The following is an 18,248-nucleotide window of genomic DNA, read 5'->3' as shown; positions in this document are numbered from 1 at the left end:
ATGGTAAAAATTTTGAGTTGAGCATCAGGAAACTTGGGTTGTAGTGCTAACTTGGACAATAAGAAAGCAAAGGAAGGAAACAAGCATTTATTAAGCACCTACTATGTACCAGGCATTCTGCCAAGTACTTTACAAATATTATCTCATTTGATTCTCACAACCTGGGGAGTTAAGTGCTATTATTATCCATATTTTACAGTTGAGGAAACTGAGGTAAACAGAGGTCAAGTTACTTGCCCAGTGTCACATAGCTAGTAAGTATCTTCCAAGCCCAGTTGTGCCACCTAGATGCCTCCAGTATCCAGATATATGAACTTTCTCTGCACCTCAGTTTTCCTCACCTTTATAATTAGGAAATTGCAGTAGAGGATATTTAGGGTTACTTCAAGCTCTAACATTACTGGTTCTAAGACCCTTTACAGTTTTAAGAGTTTCATGTCCCAAGAGCCCTTCTAGAAAGTAGGACAGTCCCTACAATCAAGGAGCTTATATTCTAATTGAGGAAGACAAAGCAGTAAGATGAGTTGCAAAGGGATAGGGAAGGGGAATGGAATGAGGAGAAAGGGAAGGCAGCTGCTGGTATGGAAGTGGTGCATTCCCAAGAGTGAGCAGTATGGCTTGGTCTTCTTAGGATAGGGCAGTTCCAAGTAGGGACTAGCAAATCAGAGATTAGGTCTCCAGATAGAGTTATCCTCAGAGGGGGCAAGATGATGTTATGGAGGTAGAGCAGAGCAGAGAGAACAAAAAATCACTATTCCCCCTAAGAACATCCAAATGCCAATCTGTTTCAGAAACAAAGCAATGTGCTAGTGGCATTGATCCCTGCACTCAAGCCCAATCAGATATGGCTTATTGGAACTAGTTTCATTTTGCTAGCCCATGTGAAAGCCCTTGTCCTAGATCATTGATAGTCAGAGGGGGTCTTGCCTTATTTACCTACACTGACCTTACATCACCTCAGAGCTCCTTTCTGTGAAACTGCCTCCTGCCAAAGCCATGACATTTTCTTAGCTCCAGGCAGATACAGACTCTGGATGTCTTAATTTAGAAGCAGCTCAGAGGGGATTCCTTGTTCCTGGGTAGCCTGCGTCCTCAAATCTGAGGTCTTTGGGGTCATGCCTACACAGGTGATGTAAGCTCACCATTTAATTAGCCTCCTCTTTTCTACTTAAGCTGGTTATTTCTGGGGAAGACTGGGTAGAGAACATAACAGGGACTGTCAGCTTCTGTACTGAGCAGTAACCTTCACTCAGTTCATAGAATGTATTCTGTCAGAATTGTAAGAGATCTTAGAGACCATCCAGTCCAATCTTCTTATTTTACAAATGGGGAAATTGAGGCCCAGTGAGGAGAAGGGGCTTACCCAAGTTCACCTAACTTGTTCATCATAGAACCAAGACTCCTACCTCCTAGTTCATTAGAGATTACTATTGAGATTCTGTCCTATTCAATGTTTTGCAAAAGGGGCCTCCTGGAGTTTAGCCCTCTCTGGACTACCTTAATCATATGACCGACCTGTGGTGGTCCATTCCCTCCTTGGGCCCTACAGGGGCTTCCTAGGTAACAGCTAGGCTTTGGGTAGAATGTCTTCTAATGCCCCCCTGGAAGATACTACAAGTGCAAAAACTGATGCATTTCCTTTGGTGAAGAAGAATCTACTCACCTGTGCCTAGAACAAACCCTGTTTATTCTTACCTCTGCTGCCTTTAGTCAAGCCAGTTCCCCCACCTGGAATGCCTTTCCCATTCCTCTTTGTCCACCTAAAGTCCGACTCAAGTCCTGTGATCTTTCATTCTCTCACCTTTGAATTCATAGCACTTATCTGAACAGTGCACTTACAGAGTATTTATTTACTCATTCATATCCTGCCTTGTGACATCTGTTGTACTGGTATTCACCTTTTCTTGTCTCCCCATGAACTCCTTGAGGGTCAGAGACCATTTCTCATTCATCTTGGTATCTTCAACAGGCCCAGAACATAGTAATAATACTAGCAACTCACATTGTCATAGCACTTGGAGGCTTTCACAGAGCTTTTCTCACAACAACTCTCTGAAGAAATTAGTACAAATTTAATTATCTTCATTTTATTTGGTTTTTTGTTTGGTTTGGTTTTTTTGTGGGGCAATGGGGGTTAAGTGACTTGCCTGGGGTCACACAGCTACTAAGTGTCAAGTGTTGGAGGTCGGATTTGAACTCAGGTACTCCTGAATCCAGGACCAGTGCTTTATCCACTGTGCCACCTAGCTGCCCTATCTTCATTTTATAGATGAAGAAACTGAGGCTCAGAGAGGTTAAATGAGTTGCTTAGGGTCACACATCAAGGAAGCATCAAAGCCAAATTGGAACTGGGTTCTAATTTAATTAGGAACTAACTCCTAGTCAAAATTAGGACCAGAAGGCTCAACTCCAAGTTCCATTCTCTTTCCACTGTACTATACTACCCCTTTTGGCTCTTAGGAGACATGTGTGGAGATGACTGGGATATGGTTAGAGCTTCAGCTTTCCTCAATTAGAAGCTGTGGATGATTGAACACTGGGATCTAAAGCAGTTTGCTAATGATCTGTTACACTTGTTCACACTGCCTGAATGCTGAGTAATATTTGTGTAATTAAGACAATGTTGGGAGGTGGCAGTTGGATGAGGAGGGAGTAGGTAATATGTCCTGTAAGATTCAAGGACTGTCTCTAGCCACTATGTGCTTATTAGAAAACAGTGTTTCCCTGATGTATGATGGTGAGGAGAAGTCTGTCTATTTCCCTCCCCCTCTTACTGTCTCTTGCTCTCTTTCTGTCTCAATCTCTCTCAGTAGGAGCTCATTCACTATTTGCTTTCTCTTACACTTGCTGCCTCTTGCTCTCATTTTTGTCAGGTAGAAATGGTAGGAATTGTTTTCTGAAAGTGAAGCATTGAATAATAACACTGTAGACTTATGTTCACTTCAGACTTACAAAGCACTTTCTATACAACTTTGTGAGATAGGCGGTGCAAGTATTGTCATTCCCATTTTCCAGACCAGGAAATTGACATCTGGAGAGATCAGTGGCTCCCAACCACCCAAGATCATAATGTTCATAAATGCATGGACTCACTCTCTGACCCCAAGTCTTTTGTAGTTGAAAGATCACAGGCCCTTTCAGGAGATCACCTGCACTCATTAACACTAGTCACCCTAGCTTTGTGACTGTGGACAGATTATTCTACCTTTTCAAGCCTCATAAAATGGGGAGAATAGCACCTGTAGTATTTTCCTTAACAACATATTGTTGTGAGAGTCAAATAAGAAAACAATTGTGCAACAATTTGCAAACACTAAAGCACTGTATAAATGTCAGTTATAATTATTTCATCATATATACTTTATAAATTTGTATATTTATTATATTATGTTTATATATTTATTATACATTTATATGTTTATTTATAACATATACTTTATTTTATAAAGTAATTTGCAAATATTAAAGTGCCACTTAAACACCAACTATTATTACAGCATGTTGCTTCTCACAAGAACAAAAACAAAATCTCAGCTTCACTGACCAATACATGTTGAGCATCAGCATCAAGTATTTCTGAAAGTTATACATAATGTCCAGGCATAATCAAATCTTTTCATGTCCAATGTCTTCTTACAAGTTCCCTCACTCATTTTACTTCAGTGGTTAAAATTTTCAATATCCCCTGTACCAAATTAGTCAGATCCTTGGAGCCCTAAACAGTGGTCATGTATGAAAGTCTACACAGATATCTTGATAGACTTAGCACAGCTCCCAAACAACCAGGGAATGGCTTCCATGTAAGGTTAGTAACTAGTTGCAGGGGTGTTTTCCACAGGCTCTGACCAACATAGGGGAGTTGGCTTCAGACCCAAAGCTTTGTGCTTTGTGGGGTCTGACAATACTGAGGTGACCAGGCAGCTGTAGCTGCTTAGTGACTCAGAGCAGAAGGTGCGAATATCAGAAGGACAAAATAGGGTCAAGTAAACTCCCTTCTTCCCCCAGTCAGTAGTAAGACAAAACAAAAACAGCATTCAAAGGCCCCCCATCTTTCAAACCTGTGGCCACTTTCATCTTTATTATTTATTTAAGCCATAGTTCACATACTCTTCCTTATTAAAATGTAAACTCTTTGAAGGGAGGGAAATGGTGTGGGGTGGAGCAAGGCAATAAGGGTTAAGTGACTTGCCCAAAGTCACACAGCTAGTGTCAAGTGTCTGAGGCTGGGTCTTAACTCAGGTCCTCCTGAATCCAGGGCTGGTGCTTTATCCTCTGCGCCACCTAGCTGTCCCTTGGGGAATGGTTTTTTTAAAAATTTTATTTATTTCGTTAAATATATCAAAGTTACATGTATAAAATCTTTTTAAACATGCATTTTTAAATGTCTTATTTTAATAATAAAATTATTTTATTTTTTTCCAGTTACATGTAAAATAGTTTTCAACATTTGTTTTCATAGGATTTTTAGTTCCAAATTTTTCTCCCACCCTCCCTTCCCTCCCCTCTCCTCAAGACAGAAACCAGTCTGATATAGGTTATGTATGTAAAGTCACATTAAACATATTTCTGCTTTGGTCATATTGTGAAAGAAGAAGCAGAACACAGGGAAAAACCTCAAAAAAGAAAAAAAAAACAGCCTAAAAGTAGAAGCAGTATGGTTCAATATGCTTTCAGAATCCACAGTTCTTTTTTCCGGATGTGGAGAACATTTTCTATCATGAGTTCTTTGAAATTGTTTAACATTCATTTAAAAAAAATTTTGAGCTCCAAATTCTCTCCCTCCCACCTCTACTTGAGAAGGCAAGCAATATGATATCAATTATACATGTGAAGGGACAGCTAGGTGGCACAGTGGATAAAGCACTGGCCCTGGATTCAGGAGGACCTGAGTTCAAATCCGGCCTCAGATACTTGACACTTACTAGCTGTAAGACCCTGGGCAAGTAATTTAACCCTCATTACTCCACCAAAAAAAATTATACATGTGAAGTCATGCAAAACATAATTCCATATTAGCCATGTTGCAAAAGAAAACACACATACACACCCCCCAGGAAAAATAAAGTTTAAAAAGTATGCTTCAATCTGCACTCAGAGTTCATCAGTTCTCTCTCTGGAGGTGGATAGCATTTTTCATCATGGGTCCTTTGGAACTGTCTTGGGTCATTGTCTTTTTAAAAAGTTTTTTTTTAAATAAATTTATTAATTTGTGTTTAACATTTTTTCTTTTCAAATTTTGAGTTACAAATGATCTCTCCCTCCCACTCCCTCTCCTATCTACTGAGAAGACAAGCAATATATCACTTATACACATGAAATCATGCAAAAATATTTCTATATTATTCATATTTCAAAAAAAGCAAGAAAAATAAAGAAAGTGAGGAAATCATACTTCAACTTGCAGAGTTCATCAGCTCTCTCTCTGGAGGTAAATACAATTTTAAAAAATTTTTTAAATTAAAAAAAATCATGAATCCTTTGGAAATGTCTTAGATCGTTGTATTCATCAGAGTAGCTAAGTCTTTCACAGGTGATCATTATTGCATTGCTGTTACTGTACACAATGATCTCCCAGTTCTTCTTAAGTCACTTTTTATCAGTTCATATAGGTCATGACATATTTTTCTGAAACCACTTCCCCATATAATTTCTTATAGCACAATAATACTTTAGCACAACTTGTTCAACCCAATTGATGAGCATCCCCTGATTTTGGATCATTGTCTTGTTCAGAGAAATTGTTTTTCTCAGTACATCATCCTTATAATATTACCATTAGTATATACATTATGTTCCTGCTTTTGCTCACTTTACTTTGCATCAGTTTATATATCTTCCCAGGTTTTTCTGAAACCAAACTGTCTCATAATTTCTTACAGCAGAATAGTATTCCATCATAATCATATACCATGACTTGTTCATCCATTCCCCAGCTTATAGGCACACCCTTGATTTCCAATTCTTTGCTACCAAAAAAGAGTTGTTATAAATATTTTGTACATATAGGTCCTTTTCCCTTTTCTTTCAAGTCAGAAACTGTTTTAGCTTTTTCTTTGTATCATCAGTGCCTGACACATAGTTACTACTTAATAAATGCTTATTTATTGGTTGGTTAGTTGACAGGGGTCGGGTAAGAGGGGACCATTCTGTAGAGTGTGATTTGACTGTGGGGTCCCCTGAATAGTTCCTAAGATTACTTCCCATTGGGTATGCATTGATCATAACAATGATGATAATCTTTATTTAATAGAAAGACAGCTAATGTGGCCTACTGGATGGATAGCTAGTTTTGGCAATCCAGAGGGAAGGTGATGCCCACATAACTATTATGGTATTAGAACTTAAACATGGGTTTTCTGGTTCTGTGTCCAGCCCTCTTTCCATTATGTATATTTTGCCCTTTCTAAATCTCTTTCCCTCCTCCATTTTGCCTTTTTTCTCCCTATCGTTTTTTACTTTTTTGTTCTTCCTCTATCTTTTTTCTTTCTCTTCTGCCTATGCCTTAGACATGCATAAGCTTGACTAAATCCTTTAGTGACACTCTGGTGGCTAGCTCCTCCTGGCTTACACTGTGGAAGGAGTAACCCCTTCAGGGAACACCCCTCTTTCCTGAAGTGAGAATTCTCCAGCTATTCCCTCCAAAAGCAAAGGTAACTTGAAGGTTTCTCACCCTATCCTCTTCCTAGGTAATTTTATTTTTGTTTTTTAAGACATAGTCTCCCAGCCTCTCCCAGGCTGGAAGTTCAAGAACTACTCATGGGCCCAGTCCCATTCTGATCAGTGGAAGACCTTTGCTGATTCATTTCTAATTTAGGCCATTTCACTCTTCCTTTGTCAAGCTGGTGGTCTCCCACTCCTAGGAGCCCTCCATATTGGTGCCTAATAGACCACCGAGTCTCAGAACGACAGAGCTCAAGGGATTTATCGTCCTCAGGCTCTCCAGTAGCTGGGATTACAGGCATATGCCATCATCCCCTGCCTTCCTAAGTCATTTTAAAGGAGCTTTCACTCTCCCAGAAAAGATCATTTTAGGGGAAAGAGTTGTACAGTTATTAGACAGAGTTTCCGTCTATCTGGAGTTAGATTTTTCTGAGATGATGGAAGTAGATGGAAGGATGTTTTCCATCATTTTTTGAGAAAGATGGAATGCTCAAATATTGATTACATAAAATTTTAACCAAAAAGGCTTATCCTTCTTTTCTTGGATTTGTCTTTCTTACATGTTTCCTTCCAAAGAGGAGTAAGGTAGTTATTTTCTTGGACTAAGATGACATGGCATACTAGATATTCTAGTCTCATCAACTGCTAACAAGTGCTTTGCAAATCCTAAAGCACCATATGAATGTGAGTTATTATTACTATTAATCGGATTATCTTTAATTCAATTTAGTGCTATCCAACAACTTTTTATTCAGAATATATTCTGGCCAAGGTACTTTCCTAGGCATCGAGCATTCAAGGATAAAAAACAACATAAACTCTTCCCTCAAGGTGGGGTAAAAGGATAGATAGATAGATAGATAGATAGATAGATAGATAGATAGATAGATAGATAGATAGATAGACAGAGAGACAGATAGCAACAGAGACACAGACACAGAGAGACAGAGACAAAGAGAGAGACAGAGAGAAAGAGAGACAGGAGAAAGAGACAGAGAGAGAACAAGCATTTATTAAGGACTTACTATGTGTTAGGCACTGTGCCTGTACAGTGTCTATACAGGTAATACAAATGAGCAAGACAGTCTCTGCCCCCCAGAGCTTATATTCTAATGAAGGAATACAATGCATAAAGGTGAACTAGAGGGGCAGCTAGGTGGCGCAGTGGATAAAGCACCGGCCCTGGATTCAGGAGGACCTGAGTTCAAATCCAGCATCAGACACTTGACACTTACTAGCTGTGTGACCCTGGGCAAGTCACTTAACCCTCATTGCCCTACAAAAAAAAAAAGGTGAACTAGAAAAGGGGATGTGAGATGATGGAGGAGGGTACCTGTGCCAAGACATGGTGAGGAAATGTTTGGGAGGAGTCATGGAGGCCTGGGCCCTGGCCAGATAAGACAAAAAGCTTACCAATCAGAGCTGAAAAGCCCAAACTGGACACAAGTCTCTGGCAGGGCAGAAACAGTACAGCATAGGGCCATGGTGAGGAGACAGCTGGAAGTGTTGTGGTAGCCTGGATCCCAAATACCCACCGTGTCCCAACAAGATAAGGCAACAACTCTCCTACCAAAGCATTTAGCATCTACTAGGATGGGGCAGGAATAGAACAGGTACATAAAGTAAGCAAAATGCAAGGTAGAGTAGGATTAAGGCAAAGGAAAGAGCCAAACAATTGCTCTAGGAAGCTCTCCCCAAACTACAACTAGGGGGATCAAAGAAGGCTTTATGAAAGGGGTGATCTTCACCTAGTCCTTTGAAGGAAGAGGATTTCAATAGCCAAAGACCACATAGTACATTCTGAGTGTGAGGTTGGTCTGTGTGACTGTGCAGAAGTAGGAAATAGAAAGGAAAAAAAAGATTGTAGAAGGACATGGACTCCAATTTGGCTGCAAGGTTGTGAGGGAGAGTATTGTGAGCTAAAACTAGAAATATAAGTTATGAAGGATCTTAAATGCTGGGATAAAGAACTTGTATTTTATATAACAGGAATCTCTTCAAGATTATACATTTCAAAGGTGATGACATGCATTTACATGTATGAAATCCCATATCTCATTTAAAAAAAAACCTTAAACTTACAAGCAACAGTGAGTCCCTGACATAGGATTATCACCACATTGGAACTTTGGGGGATATTACTCTATTTTGGGATGCTGAACTCTAGTTGGAAGCATCTCTTCCCCCATTATTTATATTTTATATGTTCCATATCAATTTTTTGGGGGGGCCAATTAGTATAAAATTTCTGCATAGAACCCTGGGGAGTACTCACAGCCCATCAGGGAAATCTCCCTTTGCATGGTGCCTAGTTTGTTCTTTGAATCATGGGAAAAAAGTAAGGGCTTGATGTTGAGTATTAGATTCTATTTCAATATGATTCCAATTCATTATGAAATAATATTTATTAAGGAACCATCTATATGTGGAGTTACATTTAACACATTGTAAAATACAAGTTAAACTTATAGGAAGTGCCACTTTATGGCATTTCATATTGCACTATTCCAATATATACTTTCCTTCTTGATGCCTTTACTCAATCATTTTCACAAATGATGCTGAAAAGTTGAATGCAACAGCATATGGGCAGTCATTTTATGATGATTTACTTTAGACTACAATTTCTAGTATTTCAGTACATCTAAAAGTGCCACCTAATCTCTAGGTATTCACAATTTTCAATGGACAAATGTGATGTTGATAACACATATAAGAAAAAAAAAGAAACAAGGGAATTAAAGAGGGAGGGAAGGAAGGGAGGGAGAAGAGAAAAAAGAAAGGAAGGAAGGAGGAAAGGAAGGAAAGATGGGAAGGAAAAGGAAAGAAAAGATGGAAAGATGTAATCACATGAAGAACAAGCATTAGATTTCTGTGTAGTGAGTTTTATGTCAAACAAACAGGAAACTGGTGGGGCCACTCTAGGCCTGAAGTTAGTTCTGGATTTCAAATCTGGCCTCAGCTAAAAGCTGTGTGATCCTGAGTGAGTCACAGTATCTGGCACATAGTGGGTGCTATATAGAGATGTTTATTCCTCCTAAAAAAGCAGCACAACAGGGGGCAGGGAGATCTTCAGGGATGAGGTGGTATTGTTCCATTGCTCATTTGCACCAACCCATTTTTCCCTTATTTCTACAGGTGAACCGCCATCTTGATACATTCCCATCTGAGAAAGCTCGCCAGAGAGCATACAAATCCCACTATGAAGAGTTCTCAGTACGCCAAGGAACCCTGCGTATGGGCAACTATACCCATCCCTAGACACTTTACTTTTTTAAGAAACCCTTTTAGTGTGATAGGAAATTCCCTGGATAGATTTTAGAGTTATGGTGGGCCTACCTTTTCTGTCCTTATTGAGACAAAACCCCCATGTCATTCAGTGGAGATTCTGCCTCTGTAAGGACCTCAGAATCAGCCCTTGAGCCAATGATATTTGATGACTTCCTATTTTTTTAGGTCAAAGTGCACTAGTACCTCCTTCCCACTTCCTCACTGGAGAATCATCTTCCCTTAGCACTCTAAATCAATAGTCTAGCCCATCCTTCCCATACCCTCTTCTGATGTGAAGAAGTTGAGTTTCAAGGCATTTGTCCAAGGAACCATGCCAAGGTCAGATCACACAGCCCTATAACACTCAAGGCTATGAACAACAAACACACTGATTTTCCTGCTGAGTATAACATCAACATACTCTGAGATCCCCTGCTTTCTCTCGTGAACCTTAGTTCTCCTCTTTGGGTTTATGACCACATGCATGTGTGTGCTAGTTGTCTTGGTTCCGGTTCAACATGGATTCTCCTAGGAAGTCACTGGAAGCTTTATGATCTGGACTGTTCCAGTTCTCTAATGATGTATTATCTCTCAATCTATCAAGCCATTCCAGTATCCCTCACCTATGGGAAGGTTGCTAGGATTAGCATCATTTAGATCCCTTCCTAAAGAGAGAGAGAGACTTCCAAGGAAGGGAGAGGGCCACAGGAATGTGTTCTCAATACATAATTGTTCCGGCTGATCTACTTGGCCATTCTTCACATTATGGAAGCACCCCTTCTGTCTGTTCTCCAGTACCTTTTATCAGAGCTTATATATAGAGATTCCACAGTTCTGTATTTTAATTAAATACCTCAATTTGACATTCCTCTCTCATGTCCATATTTGAATAACTTAACAGTATATCTATAGTACTAATGATGGAACCAAATGGGATTGGGGGCTTAATGGAAGTTTCCTGTGGAGTTTTCTCCCAACAAACTGGACAGATTCCAAATGTCTAGATCAAAGTGGTTGGGCCCCTACTTTTCTATCTTCCTCTCCTCCTTCCACCATGGCTAAAATGTCAAAAAGCTACTGGTTTAAAACCACACGATAGACTCTAAGATCCAATGGCTTTACTATCTAAAATTTGTATATCTATCCTCCCCTTTTTCTCACCCATTGCTCAACACAGCAGGTGGTTAAGGGCTACAAAGCACTTTGCTTTCCATCCATTATCTCATCTGATCCCCACAACAAACTCTGAGAAGTCTTTAGTGTGAGTATTATTGTCTTCATTTTACTGATGAGAAAAGTGAATCTCAGAGAAATGAAGTGATTTGCCAATGATTACTAAGTAGTGGAGACATGCCTGGACCTTATGGTTTCTGCCACCAAATCCTATTTTCTGTCCATTGTACCACATGGCTTCTAATGCTACTAGATCAGCCCCCACAGACCACCTGGTTTTTAAGGGTCCTTCCTACTCCTACTCCATGAGTCTGTGACTACTTGAGGTGCGATACTCAGGCTGGTTATCCTAACTCTGAAAGGACATGTCTGTAGTTACTAACCTGAAGAGCGAAGTCCATGACCTTTTAGAAGCTCATCCCACAATGATAATATTCCATCTCCTTTTGTGGTTGTATTCGTCAAAACCACTAAAGTGGTCCTCAAAACTCAGCTGATCCTTGCTCGGGAGATAGATGCTATAAGAGGAAACATCAGCAGTATTGGCTCACACCCTTTGAGGTTACTACCACTGACATACTACCTGCTCTGTGATGACAAACTCTGGCCCTATGCATGGCTCCATAAGTCACAGAAACCCCATTATTCCTCTATAGTTCAAGCTTTGGGAATCAGGGCCAGTGTACCACATGCAGAGCTGTATAGGGCAGTTAAGATGGAACCAAAATGGAATTTGCCATCTTCTGGGTGACCCTTTCCCTGGAGGGAAGGGAGTTTTGGAAACATTCTTCAATATCTACTAGGTAGTGCAATGCATCTAGAGAGGAAAAAAGACACTAAAATCAAACTGAAGGCAATGTAATGGACACAAAGGAATAGAACGGTGGAAAAGAGAACCATGTCTCAGGTAGCTGGTTGCTGCTAAGGATAGCAATCAGAAAATACCACTTGGAATCTTAGGGATGACTTAAATAACTTCATTTTATTTAGATATGCTATGGGAATGAAAGATCTTGTGTGACCAAAACAAGTGTGACCAAAATAAAAAAAAAAGAACTTAAAAGTCTAAATAATAATATCCATGTTTATTTGAAATCTACAAACCATGGTGCACAAACTAGAGTATGGAGGGGGGAGGTCAAAGGAGTACTTTGGGTTCCAGAAATTTACCCCCTCCTCCCAGTACAGAGTGATGGAAATCATCATCCAGCAAAGAGAAGTGCTGGGAAGAAAGTATGTGAGGCTACGTCTTCCTCTCTCAGGACAAAGGAAAGCCTGGGTTCAGGGCAATAAATGACCAAATCACTTATTGCCCAAGCAATATAAAAGTAAACTGCTGGTAGGAAAGGGAAGCTGTGTGGATCTATGTGCTGCTAACTCTGTTCTTGAATGCTCTTCTCAAAGTCCATAATCCTCCTTTATGTCCCCAGACACAGCTCCCCAAAGCCTTGTCTAAGCAGCCCCATATCTGCCTCTTCTTGTCCTACAGTGCCACCCACTGGTCACTCTGAGACTTGGTGTAGTTTCCACCCAGCCAACCCCTTCCCCTGGCCCCACCAAGCATCTATTATTGATGAGGTTTCACAGCTTGCAGCTATATTTAACCGGGCCTTCTTAGGTTCTCCTCCTTCCTATCAAGACCCCCTTTTGCCTTTCACTCTATTTGCAGATGGACTTCAGCACAAGCTCTGGAATCTGACTTTACCCTGTAGCAGAATAGTTCTTCCTTCTCATCTACACTATAGACTATTCTAATAATTTCCAACTGGTTTTCCTTCCTCCGGTCTTTCCTGGCTCTGACCCATCTTCACACCCCTGTAAAAACAATCTGTCTAATGTACAAGTTAGATTAAGTTACTACCCTACTAAAATTTTTTTATTGGCTCGCTGTTGTCTATAGAATAAAATATACCCTCAGCTTAACATTTAAAACCTGCCACAGTCTAAATCCAATATGCCTTTCCAATCTTACTTCTCTCTCACACAATCTATAGTCCCTCGAAACTGACCCTTAGATGTAACCTGATCTTTTCCTGCTTTTTTTCTCGCTCTAAGTATTCATATAGGCCATTCTTCAACCCTCTCTGCCCCACAACTTAGAGTCTACTTCCTCATCTTTGTCCACTGAAATTTCTTCTCTTCAAGGCAAAGATGATGTGCCACCTCCTCCAAGAAACCTTCTCTGACCTCTTCACAAATAAGTTATTTTTTTCCTCCTAAAATTTTCCTGGAGCACATTTTCTGGATCAAATGAGATAATATTTGTACAACACTTAGCACAATACCTGGTACATAGTAGGTGCTATATAAATGCTTATTCCCTTCTCCCCCCCCTTTTTCTGACTTTATCACACTTATTGGTGTATATGTTATCTCTTTTAGTAGAGTATGCTCTTCTTGAGAGCAGGGGCTATGCTATTTTACATGTCTGTGTCCCCAACCTAGAACAAGGTTTGTACTTAGTAAGTTCTTGATGAATTGAATTGAATAAACTTATTTCATACTACAGTTTGAAATGGGGCCCTTGACCCAACTCCTCATCACTTCCTAAACAGAAATAAAAACAGAGTGATCTCTAAGGGAACAGAGAAATCTTAGGCATTCAGATTTTTATATATTTTTTCCAGCTGGTGGTTATGTGGGGAACTTTGAACATTTAGTTAGATAATTTGTCACCAGCCTATCAAATATTCAGCCTGGTAATGAAAATTACTGATAATAATAGCAATAAACCTTTAAGGCACCCATTTCTTTTAGCTCCTTCCAACCTTCAATTAGTAAGCCTGGAATTTTAAAGTCCTCTCTGGGGTGAATCAGCAAGAAATAATATTAAAAAGGTATCTATGCTAATTTTCATCTAGGGACTGGGGAGTAAGTGATAGATACGGATTACAACTTTCCCTAAAACTTCAGAACCATATAATGTTAGAGCTGGGACAGACCTTAGAACACCGCATGTCAGAGTTAGAATGGACCTTATGGATCATCTAACCCAATCCTCTCATTTACATAATTTAGTGTTGAAAGAAGTTCAACATAATGAGAGCCCAAGATGGATCAAATATAAAATAAAAACCTTTGATGCCATTAATATAAATAATGATAGAATTGCTATTTCAAAAAAGGTGACTGAATAATTTCTCTATAAAACCAGAAAGTGGTAGATTCAGATCAGATCCATAATTATTAGTTGGAACCCTCCACAGTAATGCATGAATAACTAGCAAAGCACTTTACTAGCTTCTTCTCTGATGCAAGCCTGATCTCAGCTTTCTTAATAGATGGGGTCATATAGTTATTGCTGAAAGATGAGAACAGTAATGATCACTTCAATGGAATGTTTATGTCCTTTATACAAAGAATTTCCAACTTGCATTGCTCAAAAAAATTGAGACAAGAAAATAATATATTGGCTGAGAAGCAACCCAAAAGTCCCAGAGATATAATGAGCAATTCATTATTGATTTGATGATGATTGCAAAAGCCACACACACTTTCTGTAACATTTCCACCTTTATTGATTGTACCAAGACCTTTGACTCAATTCCATACTCAAGGATTAGTCACATACTGAAAAAAGTTAAAATGGATCCAAGTTATAGTGTTTCATGTCAACATACAAAACAGCTTTCTATTTAAAACAGTCCACCAATACAATATTGTCAAGAACAATTGATACAAAAAATGGCATATTCTAGGAAGACACTTTAATCCTATTATGATCCTCCCTCATCCTAAATCCATTCTAGTCATTTCTTAAGAAAATGGAGAATGGTTGTCAAGTCAAAGAGGGAGTGGTACCAAAACCAGAATTAATCATTTGATGCACTTAGATATCATCAAGTTTAATGTTGCCACTGAAAAACACATTAAACACCTACTTCATTTTATGGAAACTTTCTCCAATGATATCCAAATGCCATTGGCACACAATAAAATTCTTAATGTTCACCAATAGATACTGAAGACTTTGCACTTGAAGCCAGAAGTCAGATTGAACCAATGGATAAAAGTAATACTTAGAAATACCTTGGTCTTCCCCAGGCAAGACACATTGAGCCTGAAGCTATTAAGGAGAAAGTTGAGGCTGTGTATTAAGAGACTCATGGAATCCTTGAATCAAAACTTTATGAAAAGAACCTATTTAAAACAATTAACACCTTTGCGGTGACTATCTTAATGTATACTCTTTTGCTTGGTAGGATGGATAAAAATATATCAAGATGTTCAAACATATACTCATAAAATGTTAATGAAACACAGGGCTCATCACCCCAGGGAAGAAATAGAAAGAGCCCTACTTCTTTATTTAAAAATGAGGGAAAAGGTTAATAGATTTTTCTCAGGGTACAAGATAAGCAGTTTAAAATTTTCAGGCTTACTTTGGGAACAAATAGACCTCACTTCATAATTCAGTAGTAAAACCTGACAACTGCTGGCCAGGTTTGGTACAGGAAATTTTCATACCAGCAGTTCCCTCCACCAATGAAATAATAGGTCTAGACCCTAAAATAACCAAATGTATAAATCCCCAGTGCTAGCATTTTAAAGTGCTTATTGGTTAATTGATAGTAGGAGAGATATGACATTTCTTCTAGGTTGTATGTAGTGGATACCTAATAAATTTTTGTTGATTTGTATCAAAGATTGTCTTGGTAATCAAAAAGGAATATAAGTGTATAAGAGGAATACAAAACACCCATGGATCCAAAGTCAAGGGTTTCCTACCTCCCCTTTTTGGTGATGTCAGGCCAGAGAACACTCAGTATACATTAAGCATCTACTATGTACCAGGCACTATGCTAAGTGCATCTATTGAAGGATCTGAGCCAAATAAACAAGGCTCAATGGGAATTTGAGACACGAATTACCTTGTTTCTTACCCATTTCTGCATTTTGTGGAATGTGGATATAAAATTAGCTTTTTAGTCCTCTCTTTCCATTTCCCCCTGATTTGGCTATTCATCAAGCCATGTGAAAAGCCTTAATAGCTGTGGTTGGTTCCTAGGATTACACCATCAAGACACTGAGAACTCTACCCACTCACTTAGTACACCAAGAGAGAGACAGGGTGGCATAATGAATAGAGAGTTGGACTCAAGAGTCATGAAGAACTGAGTTCATATATGACCTTATACACTTGCTAGCTTTGTGACCCTGGATAAATCACTTTATCATCTGTAAAATAATAACCTCATAGGGTTGTGAGGACTAAATGTGATAATATATTTAAAGCACTCTATAAACTTTAAGGCACCACATAAATTGGTATGATTACCATTAACTTCATTCCCTTCAGGCCCTCATATTATTGAGGAGACTGTGGTTGAGATAGGAGAGCTGGTAGCCAAGCTTTAAAAATGCTGTATAAATGTGAGCTCTTTTTACTTTTTTGGTATTTTATAGATCTGTGAAGTTTGGGCACTTCCTTCATTGTAGCAGATAATACCTCTCCATATCCCCTCCCAAGCCTTAATAGATCAAAGGCTCTTATAGGGACCTTAGAGATTATCTAACCCCAACCACTTCATTTTACAGAAAAGAAAGGTAAGGCTCAGAAAGGGAAAGTGACTTTCCCAAGGTCACACAGGGAGTCTGTCAGTAAAAGACTGGGGATTCTAAACCAGGTCTTCTTACACTAAATCCAGAGTTCTTTCAACTAAACCCAGATGGTCTTTGTGAATTGCTATGACTGAAAAAAACCCCATCACTTGCTTCTCATGATGAACCTTTCAAGCTTAATTCTATTCCTTCCCTGGGCCCATACTAAGTGCCTTCCTACATTGATAGGCCATATCAAGCTTAAGTTCTGTTGGCATAACCTTTGAGAATCTGGTGTCATCTTTTTTTTTTTTTAAGGGAGGCAGTTGGGGTTAAGTGACTTGCCCAGGGTCACACAGCTAGTAAGTGTTAAGTGTCTGAGGCTGTATTTGAACTCAGGTACTCCTGAATCCAGGGCCAGTGCTCTATCCACTGCACCACCTAGCTGCCCCTTATCCAATGTCATCTTAATGTTGTGATGAGATATCAAAGTATCACTGGAATAGAAAGAGGTATTATTATCCCTTTGGCATTAAGCACATTTTCTTTATCATATGTGATCTAAGTAAGTATACATTATCTCTGTCCTTCTAGGGGCATGAGCCCATTATGGATTTAGAAAGATATTGAAATTAGGCCTGGAAACCAGGGAGAGGAGTTGGGAAAGAAGATGGATTAGGCTATTGAAAATTATGTACTGGAGCACTGGATTTAACTTCAAAAGATTGGTATGACTGTGGTTCTGATACTCACTAGTTGTGACTCTGGGAAATCCCTTGTAATTGGATTAGAGCATCTCTGAAACCTTTTACAACATTAGGTTTGATATTCTGATGAATATAGACCTAAAACAGAATTTTTTTAAATCCTGGGCTTAACCCTGAAGTTAAGGGCAAAGCTAAGTCAGAGAAAGACAGAAATAGAAACATACAGAGAAGAGAGGGGGAGGGGGGATCAAGAAAGGGAGAGGGATAATACTTAATAAATTTGTGTTGAATTGTATCAAAGGTTATGTTGGTAATCAAATCCTTATGCCCATATTTTCACTCTAACAGGCCAGGGAAGTCAATCAAGTACATCCAACCACAACTGGAAAACTTTCCAATAATTTAAACTGTCCAGAAAGAAAGTAGTAGTCCCCCAAAGTTAGGGACTCTCCTTCCTTCTAGGGCAGTGAACAGGGAAGTGGATGACTCTGTGCTGAGGATTCCTCTTCAGGTATGGACTAGATCATCTTTGAAGTCCCTTCTGAAACTCTGTAGTTCTGATTCTATAATTATGAACGGGCTATAGTTTAGCTTTCCTAGTGGCAGAGCTGGGACCCAAGTGTTCAAGGAGCACTGGGGATAAATTGTTCATTATAAGCAGTAGAAGATTTACTGGAATTCCAGTCTGCTAGAGAGAATTTGGACTCTAGTCAGAGGTCCTGGGTTCAAGTCCTGGTTCTGCTGCTTACTAGCTTTCTTACTTAGGGCTCACTTCAATTCTTTGAACCTCATTTTCCTCATATGTAAATTGAGGATTACAAAACGTATAATATAAGGTTGTGAGGTAAATACTTTGTAAATTGTAAGTAAGCTACTATGTTGGTCTAAATATAGATC

General features: G+C 39.2%; 1 protein-coding gene across 1 annotated transcript in view; it reads left to right on the top strand.

Moving 5' to 3' along the window:
- Window positions 1-10,885, top strand: part of CFAP77 (cilia and flagella associated protein 77) — a 203,707-nt gene extending 192,822 nt beyond the window's left edge. The window contains exon 6 of the mRNA XM_043985150.1: window positions 9,799-10,885. Within this exon, the coding sequence (XP_043841085.1) occupies window positions 9,799-9,921 (123 nt within the window). The 3' untranslated portion in view covers window positions 9,922-10,885. The remainder of the gene's footprint in view (window positions 1-9,798) is intronic.
- The last annotated feature ends 7,363 nt before the right edge of the window (window positions 10,886-18,248 follow it).

Source organism: Dromiciops gliroides, chromosome 2 (genome assembly GCF_019393635.1).
Source record: "Dromiciops gliroides isolate mDroGli1 chromosome 2, mDroGli1.pri, whole genome shotgun sequence".
NCBI classification, from domain to species: Eukaryota; Metazoa; Chordata; class Mammalia; order Microbiotheria; family Microbiotheriidae; genus Dromiciops; species Dromiciops gliroides.
This window is presented reverse-complemented; position numbering and strand designations above follow the sequence as displayed.